Below are 14,837 nucleotides of genomic sequence, written 5' to 3'. Positions count from 1 at the left end.
AAGGAGTATTCAGAATTGTTTATTAAGCCACTTTTGTAATTGTCCTGTTATAAATTTATAGCTATTGCTCTGAACAGAGGTGCTCAAACGGGGCTACATTTGGAGATTTGTGTCCCTTGCAACCCTCCCATTTTAATGAAAGTTTTTTAAAAAAATTACTCATTACAGATATCATAGTTTAGACATTAAAATCTATATTTTAATACAAATAAAAATGAGCAACCATTAGACTACCTTTAAGGACACTTTGTTTTTGCTTTATGAGCATGGGTGACACTCTTTCAAGCACAGAACATCATGATGAAGTCATCTCAGGTTATGTATCTCTCTGCAGCATTCGTCCTAGCCATAAAAGACAAATTTCTGCACTACTCCAGTATGGAATTTTAATATTCATATTCCTACAATTTTGTAGTCTCAAAGCAAAGTGCAGATTTAATACCAATTGATATTTATTTTATTTGTTCATGGATAATTAATGGCAAGCTCAATGTTTAAGGACCATCTCTAATTGGCTTTGTGAGGTGACCATGAGCTTCCACCTTTTTTGGATATAAAGTGAATCGATTGACTAAATCCTGACACTTCTATATTGTGTGAATCTCTGACAAAGCTGAATGATCTACAAGGCATTTCTGACAGATGATTGTTACTAATGTTTCAACCTTATTTTTGTTGTGCTGGGCTCTTATCATTATTGGGGATCTTCCTCCCATTAATTTTTTAAAAGACCACCATTTTGAAGGTAAAGCAGAGCCTTATTCAGTTCTTCTAGTTGTGGGATTGCTCAGCTTTGTCCAGATTATGCTGCTTCTGCTTGAATGCAGTCCTCTGCAACTTCTCCAATTTGGGACTTCAGTTTTCGATAACTCTGGAACTTTTCTCGGCATGTCCTTTGTTCCCTTTTGAACCAGGGCTAGTTCCAGGCTTAGTGGTAATGATCAATTGAGCAATGTGCCTTCAGTTATGTATTGAATACTATTTTGTTGCTGTAGTTGATCTACATATGGCTGTTGGGTTTTGAGGTGCTGGATCTATTGTGAATCTTTTACTTAGAGCGGTAATAATATTATACAACATTATAGTGCATGTAGCCACTTGGTGGAGATTGATTTTCAAAACACAGTGTACATTCTGTGCCCCTGCCATCTTCTGTGGTGGTGTTGGGTCAGTGCCAATTTGATCTAACTTAGATTTGGCTGAATTCATTTGTGCTTTATCTCAGTCATTAGACCAAAGACTAGTACCTGAAGTGAGTGACTAGTGGACAGCAGCAGCCCTTTACATGTACAAGCTATTATTAAGAGTTGAGTAATGACAGATGTGGCTGTGGAGCTTGGGTTATATCTGCTTCTTAATTTATACAAACCAGTTTATTCATTATTCAAGGTGCAAGTCCAGAGTGTTGAGTGTGATATCTTATCCCTGAGTTTGGGCATGTCGGTTTAAGAGAACAAATCTTAAAGAAAAATACTGAATTTTCTTTGCTCTTTTCACTTCAGGATATTCACTGGATCAACGAGACTTGATGGAAATGCTATTGGTAGGTTTGTATGTGTGTGTTGAGTAATTTGTCAGCTCAATTTAAGCAACCAAACTTCAAATGATTTAGATGTAAAATGAATCCGTGATTTGGATGGGTGGTTGGTTCATTATTAATTTTCACCATTTGGACATGAATGTGGGTTGAAGTTGGAAATCTGAGAGATTGCGGGGGGGTGGGGGGGGCGAATAGCATACAAGTAAAAGCATGATCCTAATGCTAGATTAAGGCACATGATTACAGCAGAGTAGAAGAAGCTTTAATTTCTACTTAATGTGGCAATGCTAAATGTTGCCTTAAATATGACAGAACTCGAGTGTCCAGCAGTAATTCCTTCATCTGGGGAAGGGCAGGAAACTGGATCAAAAGGCATTTCATCAATCAGCAGATAGTGAGTGCAAGTTATTATTTAGGGATGACCATCAAGAGGAAAACTGAGGAAACAAGTTGTTCATTTCATTTTCCTACCTTAACATGACTAAGCTAACAGGTACCATCAAACTAATGAAAAAAATTGCTTATTTAATTCCTTTGTTCCAGTTGGGTTTTTTCCACTCATGGTACATTATTAATCTGGCACATTAATAAGTATACTTCTTCAGCAAAGAGAATGACCAGCAAAAAGTTTGGTTCCAGAATTTTCACTCCTGTTCCATTAAAACTATCATAGGCACATCTAGGCAAATAGCTTCTTGAACCTCATGATTTGGAGATGCCGGTGTTGGACTGGGGTGTACAAAGTTAAAAATCACACAACACCAGGTTATAGTCCAACAGGTTTAATTGGAAGCACACTAGCTTTCGGAGCGACACTCCTTCATCAGGTGATTGTGGAGGTTTCAATCGTAACACAGAATTTATAGCAAAAATTTGCAGTGTAATGTGAAACTATCACTGTATTCTAACAGATGAAAGGCTTAACAGACAATCAATTTTTCAATGTATAATTTCAGTTACATCACACTGCAAATTTTTGCTATAAATTCTGTGTTACGATCGAGCCCTCCACAATCATCTAATGAAGGACCGTCTCTCCAAAAGCTAGTGTGCTTCCAATTAAACCTGTTGGACTATAACCTGGTGTTGTGATTTTTAACTTCTTGAACCTCAGCTGCATACACTGCCACCATGTGGACAGTTGATTCTCCTTGTTCCTGATTTTAAAAAAATTCTTCATGTTAAGCATCCATGAGTTGATAACAAAGTGTTAGCACCTCCATGTGGCCTCTTGTAGTTGTCAGAAAAGAGACTCAAATCCTACTTGAAAACTCAGGCATGTAATCTAAACTAGCATTCACTCCATTTCATGGGTGAGGGATGATCAGTGATATTGTTGGATGTGACCTTCAATCAAGGCCTTTTTGACTTTTATCCTTTCAAGCAAAATTTGTTGTTTATCCCTAATTACCCTTGAGAATGTGGTGATGAACCAACTCCTCGAGTCATTGCAGTGCATTGGTTTAAAAATCCTCTGATCTGTTATAAAGGGAGTTTCAGGATTTTGACCTAACAAATGTTCAGTAACATTGTACCATGTCTGGAATTTGTGTGGCTAGGTAGGAAACTTGCAAGCAATGTTATGGTATTTCTGTGGATCTGTTGCCTTTTGTTTTCAAGGTGAAAGAGATTGCAGGCTGTGAAGGTGCAATCAAGAATTTTGATTTAGTTGCTAATTAGCCCTAAAGAACCTTGTGACACTTTTGGGAGAGAATACTGTGTCCTAGGTAGTATTCCTTCCTCAGCCATCACCAGCCAAAACAGAATAGCTTATCATTGATTTTCATTTGTGTTTGCTACATCTTTTACTATGTGGAAACTGGTTGAAACATAAGCTTCCATAACACTTTGATTGATGTTTGAAACACAGTAAATGAATTTAAATCACTTGGCCTTGGTTCTAGAGATGTAGTCAGGTACTATATAAATGCAAACTTGGCTTTTTATTTTCTATTGTTATCAGATTGTCAGGGACATGCAGTGAAGCCCTCACTTGACACTCCAATTGCTACCAGACTACAGCTACCTGAAATTCAGCTAGGTGACAGATTTTGAGTCCTTTACACCCCTACCACCAAACATTCTTGGATGCCACAAGCTATTCCTATACATCTGAATCTGACCATTGCTTTCTCTTTATATATTGTTTCAACTTGTAGTAACTTTTCTGCAAACGGTTGCAATATTCATTTGTAGATAGGCAGTTACACAGTTGACAGTCATGAGCATTGTTAAACTCAATCTTGAGTTCATTACTAAAACATGTCAAAGAGATATTGAGAGGGGGAAAAATGGCAGATTTGCAGAAATATTTGAGTAAGGAGTATAAAAAACTCAGCAAACTGCAAATTGAACAGTTTTAAGAGTAAGTGGCTTGAAGAATGAGAGACCCAAACAAAAGTTGCTGGTAAAGTTCAGCAGGTCTGGCAGTATCTGTGAAGAGAAATCAGAGTTTTAATGTTTTGGGGTCCAGTGGGGTTCTGAGGAAGGGTCACCAGACTTGAAACGTTAACTCTGATTTCTCTTTGCAGACATTGCCAGACCTGTTGAGCTTTTCCAGCAGCTTCTGTTTTTGTTTCTGATTTACAATACCCTCAGTTATTTTTTGGTTTTCATTGAAGGATGAGAGAATGGGCAACACACAAACTGGAAAGCAGAAAATTAATTTTGTTTTGTTTACAAGCCATATACCTGTATTGGGTTTCTTTGCAACACATTTTGGAATAATATTAGAATGTTCTCTTCAATTCGCCAGTTGATTTTGTACATTGGCTGTGTGCTGTCTCTATGGATGAGTTGGGTTCACCTCACCATCCACGCATGTTCAGTCTTCAGAAGATTGTGGAAATTTCGTACTATAACATGGGTCGAATCAGGCTTCAGTGGTCAAGAATTTGGGAAGTGATTGGAAACCACTTTAATAAGGTACAATTTTGTTGATTTTGGCCTTTTCTGAATAAGTTTCTCATTTGGCAAAAGTCCAAAGTTCATAAATGTTTGTGCTTTTGTGACTAATAAATGCTTTTTATGGATTTTTGAAAGAAACCATTATATACATGAAAACTTGGTGGACATGCCAAATGTTGCCTCGCAAAAACACAAGATTCTCCTGCTCATAACAAACTCATTGTATTTGTGTTCTGGTACAGGTTGGATGCAATCCAAATGAGGATGTTGCCATTTTTGCTGTTGACTCTTTAAGACAACTGTCAATGAAATTTTTGGAAAAGGGAGAGTTGGCAAACTTTCGGTTCCAAAAGGACTTCTTGAGACCTTTTGAGCACATAATGAAGAGGAACAGGTAATAATATATCTGTTGAATATATTAATATGTGTATATATGAATATATAACCAAATTAGACATAGCACATTTTATCAACAGTTTTATTTCCTTAATATATTTTTTCTCAATGCTTGATTCACACTAATCTCCAATATTCAACACATGTATAACTCAGACACCAATAATTTTTAGTAGTGAATTCATTAAAGGTGCATGTTATTGTTTTTGCTAGTTGCAAAGCTCAGTATAATTTTGGCTGTATTAAAAGTATGCACGTGGGTTATTGCTGCTCTGATATCACCTTTCCACTCGTATTGACTTTGCCAGAATACATTGTTCCCTGAACACTGTCAATTCTAAAAATGGTTCAGGGTTATGGTTCAAGCTGTGCTCAAAAATGTTGCTCAGTGTGGTTGTGCCTGAGCAAGCATCAAAGGAAAGGAGTGGTTCAGTCCTGATATGAAATTATTGGTTAATTCCAGTTCATCTCAAATGCAGTTAGCTTGTATAACAGCATTTTTTTTTAAAAAGTGAAAGATGAGAAAACAACGAACTTCGATAATATCAGCATCTTCCTGGTAGAAAATGACCTCATATATTCAGATATACTGTGGAATGGGACTGTATAGATGAAAACAACAGGCCAAAGATAGCTTTAACATAACCGAAATTCTGACAGGAAGGAGAAACCACTGACAAGTTTAGATCAAGTAGGAATTAAAAGGAAGTTAAGCTGATAATGTCATGGAGGTGCATTAAGTCAGGGGTGTGTGTGGATGGAATGAATTAGCTATGCCAAAAGCTATGGAGAGCTCAGGCAATAAGAAGAAATAGTTGTCAGTTCTAATTACATCAGTGATCAAAGTATCCTATTATAAAGGAGCTAAAAATGTTGCTTTGTCCCAGGATACAAGTTTTATTCGAGCAAGATAAACAAGTTGTGAAAAGTTCACCTTCCCATTTTATTGTTTTTTTTGTTTCTTTTCCCTGGTTGATTGATTTCAAAATTTATATTCTCAATACCAGCAATCAAAGATGGGCAAGTCAGAGCATGTTTGAGGTATCTTTGATTCCAAGGTATGGAACAGAATATGTGAGAATCCTGAAAATGGAATATATTATTTTTTTAATTAAACAAAACTTCAGATTCGTCAGAATCCATTTTGGATCTACATAGAATACAATTTATATTAAATGCACAACTTCATTTGAGGAAATAAATTTTTGACTATTGTAGCCTTTCTGTAATATTTACAATTTGTTTTCTAATCTGCAGAACTGTTTACTTTTGTATATTTCAGTAAAGTAATTGGGATAGGAGATCTACTACAAATGTCCAAGTACATAATTTCTTCAGTAAATCTGTCTGAAGCTTAGCAACTGAACTTAAATTTATAATGCAAAAGCAAACATGTTTGCTTTATGTGCTCAGGTCACCAACAATAAAGGACATGGTCATTCGGTGCATTGCGCAGATGGTAAATTCACAGGCTTCAAATATTCGTTCGGGATGGAAAAACATTTTCTCCGTATTCCACCAAGCTGCTTCAGACCACGATGAACCGATTGTGGAGTTGGCCTTCCAGACTACTGGGCACATTATCTGTAAATTTTTTTTTATTAAATGCTGTAGTACAAGTGTTGTTAGAACTCCTTTTCTAGTAAATTACTTTAATTAAGCTTCACAGATAAATATACAAATTTATGCATAAATCATAGTGCATTAAAAGCTCAAAGTAAGTAGATATCACCATTTAATCCACCACAGTAGTCTCCCTGTACCCAGGGGGATACGTTCCAAGACATATTGTGGAAGCCCAAAACAGTGGATAGTCGCAAACCCATTCATTTAACTGAAAAACTTAACTCCCCAGCAGCCCCTGGTCCCTGCTTCTGGAACATGCCCTATTATATGTTCGGGCCGCAGGTAACTGAAACTGTGGAAACCAGACCCGCATGCACAGCAGTTGGTCTGTGTCTGAAAATATTTTAATAGATGAAAATAGAACTGAATATTATCAATTAGTGCTAGCATTGCCTTTATGGTTGAAATCTGTTGACAGCTATGGTGTCTAAATTAAAGAGAGTGAATGATCAATTATTCTTCTGATGGTTGTTTGTTTCTTAGTGGATGTTTTTAAGAAGCATTTTCCGGCAGCCATTGATTCATTCCAGGATGCTGTGAAATGTTTGGCTGAGTTCGCTTGTAATGCTGCCTTTCCTGACACCAGCATGGAGGCTATCCGACTTATTCGACACTGTGCAACATATGTATCTGAGCGACCACAAGTGAGTTAATATCAATTAGAAAGAGTGACAGTTTTTTTTAATATCACATCTTTACGATCTAAGGACATTCCAAACAGCTTTCTAGTTAGTATTTCAGGAAATTTCACAGACAAATTGTGTAAAATAAGATTTCATAAAGCAATATAATTATTACCAGATAATTTGTTGAGATGTTATTGGTCAGTGGTAGTAGGCCAGGAAATGAGGGAAAATTTCCCTTTACATGGAAAAAAGATTCCTACAAAATGTTTCAGGAGAAATTGTTTTACATTTGAAACAAATGACTCTATCTCAAACAATGCAGTTTTCCCTCAGAACAGCATTGGAGCTTTGACCTATAACTTGTCTAAGGACTTGAACTGACAGCTTGATTCAGATACAAATATGTTATCCTTGAGACATAGCTAACAACATAATATTGCTGGCTTGTGCTGATCTGTTCAGATGTCAATTGTTAAACTGCTGATGTCTCAAATTATTTCATATTGGGTTTATATTATGGAATTTTATTTGTTGTATTGATTTTGTGCAAAGTTATGTTAAAAATGTCAACTGCAGACCTATTTTCTAAATGAGCAACAAAACAGTAAATCCATTTCATCAGTCAGTTCAGTTGCCTTTTAAATGTGCCCAGTGATAGTCTTTTTAAATATTGAATAATTTAATGTGAGGCCTTCATGAACTGAATGAAGAAGCTCAATCAATAGAAACTACCATTTAAATGCTCCTTGAAAATGGATTAATATTTGAAGAGTGCCACACTAATGATACTAGATTGACTTTGGCACAAAGCCACACTAAGGTATTGGACTGGACTGGATAACAAGTTTAATCAAAATGGTAGATTTTAATAATTTGAGGCACATAAAGGTATTCGGAAGGAACCAAGTCATGTACTACTATTTCCAGAATGAGCCAAAGTTTAGGGAAAAAAATTCTGCAATGCTCTGAGAGATCAAATCTGTGCATTAAAAAATTCAAATAGCCGAATATTATTTCCCTTTTGATTACTTTAGATGTGGAAAGTAACCTTATTAGAGAGAATCTTAGATCTGTTCCAAGTCTAGATAGAATCCACTAGGACTTGGTAGTCCTCCAGTCCCCTCCCCCACCATCTATCTAGAAATAGAAATAAATAAAAACTCCAAAAATGACAAATATTTTGTTTGTACGTGTATATTATGTGGTTGAAGTAAAAATTAATTGCTGAAATTGTAACCAAGATATTTTGATTATATGGATTTTATATTAGCAGATTAAATTTTAAATTTATTTTGTTAGGCACTGAAGGAATACACCAGCGATGACATGAATGTAGCTCCTCGAGATAGAGTATGGGTTCGAGGATGGTTTCCAATTTTGTTTGAGCTTTCCTGCATTATTAATCGTTGCAAATTAGATGTCCGTACGAGGTAAGAAACAGTTCCTTTGCGATGCCTTCATTTAAACTGGAGAGTAGATATGTTACAACTATGACTTGTAATTACATATTTCGTGCAATCTGTTTTTCAGAGGACTTACTGTAATGTTTGAAATCATTAAAAGCTACGGCCAAACATTTGAGGAACACTGGTGGCAAGATCTGTTTCGGATTATCTTTCGAATATTTGATAACATGAAACTTCCGGAACAGCAGACTGAAGTAAGGCAGAAGTAGGCTTAGTACAAATTTTTAATTTGATCCTTTGTTGCACAAGATCCAGAAGAATTGAAAGCAGTAATTATTTTGACAGGCTGCCACACAAAATGCTCTTGCAATATGTTCCAGATAACTTGAATAATGAAAAAAATAAACTTGTACGCAAGTTGTTATGACATAGAATTTGCAACCTGAAAGGATGTTGGATCTAAATTCAACAGCTTCAAAAGGAAACTGGATATATGAAGAGGTATTTCCACAGCAGTGGTGCTCGTAGGAGTCTGTGTGCACTACATGATGAATGGCCCCTTTCTGTATCATATAATGAATTGATGTTCCAATATAAAAGTTGCAGTCTGTTTGCTGTCTTTATAAATGATCGATCCTTCCTGAAAATTGTCACCCAAAATACGTAATTAATGTAAGCAACTATAGTATTTATCAATATTTCTCCATATTTTGTTTCATCTACTCTAATTAACTAATGTAGTTAATAAAGATAAAGCCAACTTCCATACAACTGAGTAGATAAAGAAACTATGCAGTGAAGTGGCGGCACGGTGGCTCAGTGGTTAGCACTGCTGCCTCACAGCGACAGGGACCCAGGTTCAATTCCTGCCCCGGGCAACTGTCTGTGTGGAGTTTGCACATTCTCCCCGTGTCTGCTTGGGTTTTGTCTGGGTGCTTCAGTGTCCTCCCACAGTCACAAAGATGTGCAGGTTAGGTGAATTGGCCATCCTAAATTGCCCGTAGTGTTAGTGCATTAGTCAAGGATAAATGTAAGGGAATGGTTCTGGGTGGGTTGCTCTTCGGAGGGTCGGTATGGATTGTTGTGCTGAAGGGCCTGTTTCCACTCTGTAGGGAGTCTGAATCTAAAGTTCCTGCAGTCACAACTTCCGAGTCTCTTGTTAAGTCCATTATCTGCTGATATAAGCAATATAGGGTCATAGAGATGTATAGCACGGAACGGACCCTTCAATCGAACGTGTCCATGCCAACCAGATATTCCAACCCAATCTAGTCCCACCTGCTAGTACCTGGCCCATATCCCTCCAAACTCTTCCTTTACCCTTATACTCATATACCCATCCGGATGCCTTTTAAATGTTGCAATTGTATTAGCCTCGATTCCACCCAACTAACTTTCCTGGATGTATTTCTGAGAATATCCTCCCTAAGTACAGCTGTAATGCTATCCCTTATCAAAAACGCCACTTCCCCCTCCTCTCTCGCTTCCCTTTCTGTCCTTGCTGTAGCAATCATATCCTGGAACATTAAGCTGCCAGTCCTGTCCATCCGTGAGCCATGTTTCTGTAATTGCTATGATATCCCAGTCACATGTTCCTAACCATGCCCTGAGTTCATCTGCCTTCCCTGTTTGGCCCCTTGCATTGAAATAAATGCAGTTTAGTTTATCAGTCCTACCTTGTTCTCTGCTTTTGTTCCTGCCTGCCCTGACTGTTTGACTCGCCTTTTGTACCAGTGTCAGATTGAAATTTTTTCTCACTATCTCCCTGGGTTCCCCCCCCCCCAACCTTACTAGTTTAAACCCTCTCGAGCAGCTCTTGCAAAACTCCCTGCCAGTATATTAGTCCCCTTCCAATTTCGATGCAATCCGTCCTTCTTGTACAGGTCACTTCTACCACAAAACAGCTTCCAATGATCCAAAAATGTGAATCCTTCTCCCTTACACCAGCTCCTCAGCCATGCATTCATCAGCTCTATCCTCCTATTCTTGCCCTCACTAGCTCGTATCACCGGGAGTAATCTAGATATTGCTACTCTCGGACCTCCTTTTTAAATTTCAGCTTAATTCTTTGTAATCTCCTTTCAGAATCTCAACCTTTTCCCATCCTATGTCGTTGGTTCCAATGTGGACAATAACCTCCTACTAGTCCCTCTCCCTCTTGAGAACATTCTGCACACTCTGTCTGAGACATCCTTGATCCTGGCAGCAGGGAAGCAACATATCGTTCTGATTTTTCGCTGCTGGCCATAGAAATATCTGTTTGTACCTTGGACTAGACAGTCCCCTAACACAATCGGTCACTTGGAACCTGACGTACCTCTCATTAAATTAGAGCCAGTCTCAATACCAGAAACTTTGGCTGTTTGTGCTACATACTTCTGAGTGTCCATCACCCTCTACATTTTCCAAAACAGCATACTTGTTTGAAATGTGGATAGCCATAGAAGACTCCTCCACTACCTGCCTTACCTCTCTTACCTTTCTTAACCCATTTATGTGACTGACTGCATCTGAGGCTTTCTCTCCTTCCTTTAACTGCCATCTATCACATCCCCTTGCTCTTGTAAATTCCTCATTGCCTCTAACTGTCTCTCCAACCAATCCATTTGATCCAATAGGATTCGCAACCACAGGCATTTATTGCAGATATAATCCTCTAATGCGTAAACTTTCCCTAAACTCCCACATCTGACAAGTAGAGCATATCACTCTACTAAGGGCCATTTTTGCTCTTTCAATCTACAGACCCAGAAAATAGCACAGTCTTATTCCTCTACAAAACACTGCTCCAGATTAAATTAATACTTATGGCTTACATTTTAAGTTAAATCAAGAGACATAGCTCAATAAAACATTTAATCAAGAAAAAACCCACTTTACTCACTACTGCAGACTTATTTTAAGGCCGTGCTTAAAATCCACTTATCTACTTCTCTGCTGTGACCTTTCCCAAACAGGTTCCTCCAAGATCAGTTGTTTTTTAATTTTCCCAGACTCACTCTGATGCCAGTGATACATGAATTTAACAGCAAAGGCAGTAACTGGTAACTCTGTCAGTTAGCAATGTGGGTTTCTCTATCTCTTTCCTGTCTGTCTGTCTGTCTCTCTCCTGCACTGACCTCATCATATGCTTCCTTTGTCTCGTCTTCTCCCTTTTAAAAATACTGTTGTTTTGACTTTTTTTTTCTCAAGTTCCAAAACAATGCAAAGGCATATAAAACAAGTCACTGCTGCTCCTGGAATTCGAGGAAATCGCCTCCAACACCTAAAATACCTCAAAAAAGGAACAGCTGTTACAGCCAGAAATTTTTCCTGTCCTCCATCTTGGATTGCCCAGAATCCTTCTATGCCTGACAAAATGATTTTGTTTTATTACCTCAACTGTATTGTTAAGTTTTACTGTTACATTTTACAAAAACATGCCTACTGTACAATTAAATGCTACATCTATTTCTTCACAGAAGTCCGAATGGATGACAACTACATGTAATCATGCACTTTATGCTATTTGCGATGTTTTCACACAGTTTTATGAAGTTTTAAATCATGTCCTATTGGATGACATATTTGCTCAGCTGCATTGGTGTGTACAGCAAGGTAACCTAATTGTCTTTATTCAGGAATTGTGTACAGGTAGACTTTTAAAATATACAAGAACCATTTGAATTGTTGTTTGGTAGTCTGGAGCTTGAATATTGCTGAAAAAGAGACATGTTGCCAAAGCTTTTTGTCGTGCACTTATCAGGATAAATGCAAGAATACCAAATTTGAAACAATCATGGCGACTTACATGAGAGAATAAAGGGCTGATTGATTTGGCAAAAGTTTGCAGAGGAGAATTTAACAGAGTTAAATTGCAAACTTCCTTTTGAGCATGCTCCTTTTGCCTGTAAATGTATGGGAATAGATTCTAGGAAGAGTAGCTTGGCGCACTGCAAATTAGAAACAAAATAAAGAAAGGAAGCCTCTCTGCAAGAGCTATTATAGGCTTTATGACAAACGAATCCATGCTGTTAGCATTGTTTTGCACCACTGTTCTGCCCTCCTAAGTTCAGTGACTCTCCCACTCTACTTGTAATGAATTATGCAAACTGTTGTTTGTTTGAAATTTTATGATCTTGTATTTGTTCTGCAGATCACAAGATGAAAGTCTTCAGTCACATGTCTCTCAGCTTGTGATTTCAATGAAATTCTAGCTGAATATTCCCAGTGATTGGTTTTATAAGAAAAAGAAGTAAGCATATGTTAGGTACAGACAGGATAGATCGAGTGAATCCTTAGAGTGAAGGCAGTAGGAGTATACTTAAGAAAATCAGGAGGGCAAGTAGGGTTAAGGAGAATCCAAAAGGTTTTTACAAATACATTAAGGCCCAAAGGGTAACTAGGAAGAGAACACAGCCCCTTACAGATCTGCAAGATGGCCTTTATGTAGAGCCACAGAAAATGGGGAAGATACTAAACAAGTATTCTGCATTAGAATTTACTGTGGAAAAGGTCATGGAAGATAGAGAATGTAGGGAAATAGAAGGTGACATCTTGAAAAATGTCCATATCCTGAGGGACAGGATGTACATGTATTTGGAAAGGCAAGACTGATTACGGATAGTCAGCATGGCTTTGTGCATGGGAAATCATGTCTCACAAACTTGATTGAGTTTTTTGAAGGAGTAACAAAGAGGATTGATGAGGGCAGATCGGTAGATATGATCTATATGGTCTTCAGAAAGGCGTTCAACAAGATTCCTCAGGGGAGATTGGTTAGCAAGGTTAGATCTCATGGAATACAGGGAGAGCTAGCCATTTGGATACAGAACTGGCTCAAAAGTAGAAGATAGCGTGGTGGTGTTTTCAGATTGGAGGCCTGTGACCAGTGGAGTGCCAAAAGGATTGGTGCTGGGTCCACTACTTTTCATCATTTTTCTAAATGATTTGGATGCAAGCATAAGAGGTACAGTTAGTAAGTTTGCAGATGGAGGTGTAGTGGACAACGAAGGAGGTTACTTCAGATCACAACGGGCACTTGATCAGATGGGCCAATGGGCTGAGAAGTGGCAGATGGAGTTTAATTCAGATAAATGTGAGGTGCTGCATTTTGGGAAAATAAGTCTTAGCAGAACTTGTACACTTAATGGTAAGGTCCTAGGGAGTGTTGCTGAACAAAGAGAACTTGGAGTACAGGTTCATAGCTCCTTGAAAGTGGAGTCTCAGGTAGATAGGATAGTGAAGAAGGCGTTTGGTATGTTTTCCTTTGTTGGTCAGAGTGTTGAGTACAAACAGACCCCACCACCAGGGATATATTTCCCTCCCCACCCCTCTCCGCCTTCCGCAAAGACCGATCCCTCCGTGACTATCTGGTCAGGTCCACGCCCCCCCTCCGACCCACCCTCCCATCCTGGCACTTTCCCCTGCCACCGCAGGAACTGTAAAACCTGTGCCCACACCTCCTCTCTCACCTCCATCCAAGGCCCTAAAGGAGCCTTCCACATCCATCAAAGTTTTACCTGCACATCCACTAATATCATCTATTGTATCCGTTGCTCCCGATGCGGTCTCCTCTACATTGGGGAGACTGGGCGCCTCCTAGCAGAGCGCTTTAGGGAACATCTCCGAGACACCCGCACCAATCAACCAAATCGCCCCGTGGCTCAACATTTCAACTCCCCCTCCCACTCTGCCGAGGATATGGAGGTGCTGGGCCTCCTCCACCGCCGCTCGCTCACCACCAGACGCCTGGAGGAAGAACGCCTCATCTTCCGCCTCGGAACACTTCAACCCCAGGGCATCAATGTGGATTTCAACAGTTTCCTCATTTTCCCTTCTCCCACCTCATCCTAGCTTCTAACCTCCAGCAACTCGATCCCCTGACTTGTCCGGACTTGTCCGACCTGCCCAGCTCCTTTTCCACCTATCCACTCCACCCTCTCCTCCCTGACCTATCACCTTCATCTCCTTTCCCACTGACCTATTGTACTCTATGCTACTCTCTCCCCACCCCCACCCTCCTCTAGCTTATCTCTCCACGCTTCAGGCTCTCTGCCTTTATTCCTGATGAAGGGCTTTTGCCCGAAACGTCGATTTTGCCTGTCCTCGGATGCTGCCTGAATTGCTGTGTTCTTCCTGCACCACTGATCCAGATGTTGAGTACAGGAGTTGAGAAGTCATGCTGCGGCTGTATAGGACATTGTTTAGACCACTGTTGGAATATTGCGTGCAATTCTGGTCTCCTTCCTATCAGAAAGATGTTGTGAAACTTGAAAGGGTTCAGAAAGGAGTTCCAAGGATGTTGCCAGGTTTGGAGGATTTGAGCTATAGGGAGTGGCTGAACAGGCTGGGGCT

The 14,837-nt window shown here is 39.0% G+C and overlaps 1 protein-coding gene across 3 annotated transcripts in view; it reads left to right on the top strand.

The window, feature by feature from the left end:
* Positions 1 to 14,837, top strand: part of LOC122560111 (brefeldin A-inhibited guanine nucleotide-exchange protein 2-like) — a 102,548-nt gene that overhangs the window by 66,670 nt on the left and 21,041 nt on the right. For all 3 annotated transcript variants that reach the window (XM_087994897.1, XM_043710359.2, XM_087994898.1), the window contains exons 24-31: positions 1,503 to 1,543; positions 4,296 to 4,465; positions 4,690 to 4,841; positions 6,257 to 6,429; positions 6,953 to 7,113; positions 8,395 to 8,525; positions 8,626 to 8,755; positions 11,963 to 12,098. In XM_087994897.1, coding sequence (XP_087851023.1) covers positions 1,503 to 1,543; positions 4,296 to 4,465; positions 4,690 to 4,841; positions 6,257 to 6,429; positions 6,953 to 7,113; positions 8,395 to 8,525; positions 8,626 to 8,755; positions 11,963 to 12,098 — 1,094 coding nt within the window. The remainder of the gene's footprint in view (positions 1 to 1,502; positions 1,544 to 4,295; positions 4,466 to 4,689; positions 4,842 to 6,256; positions 6,430 to 6,952; positions 7,114 to 8,394; positions 8,526 to 8,625; positions 8,756 to 11,962; positions 12,099 to 14,837) is intronic.

This window comes from Chiloscyllium plagiosum, unplaced genomic scaffold, assembly GCF_037043375.1.
Source record: "Chiloscyllium plagiosum isolate Xiang-an unplaced genomic scaffold, Cpla_swu_hap1 HiC_scaffold_15, whole genome shotgun sequence".
NCBI classification, from domain to species: domain Eukaryota; kingdom Metazoa; phylum Chordata; class Chondrichthyes; order Orectolobiformes; family Hemiscylliidae; genus Chiloscyllium; species Chiloscyllium plagiosum.
Note: the sequence above shows the minus strand (reverse complement) of the source record. Positions and strands in the feature narration are given on the sequence as shown.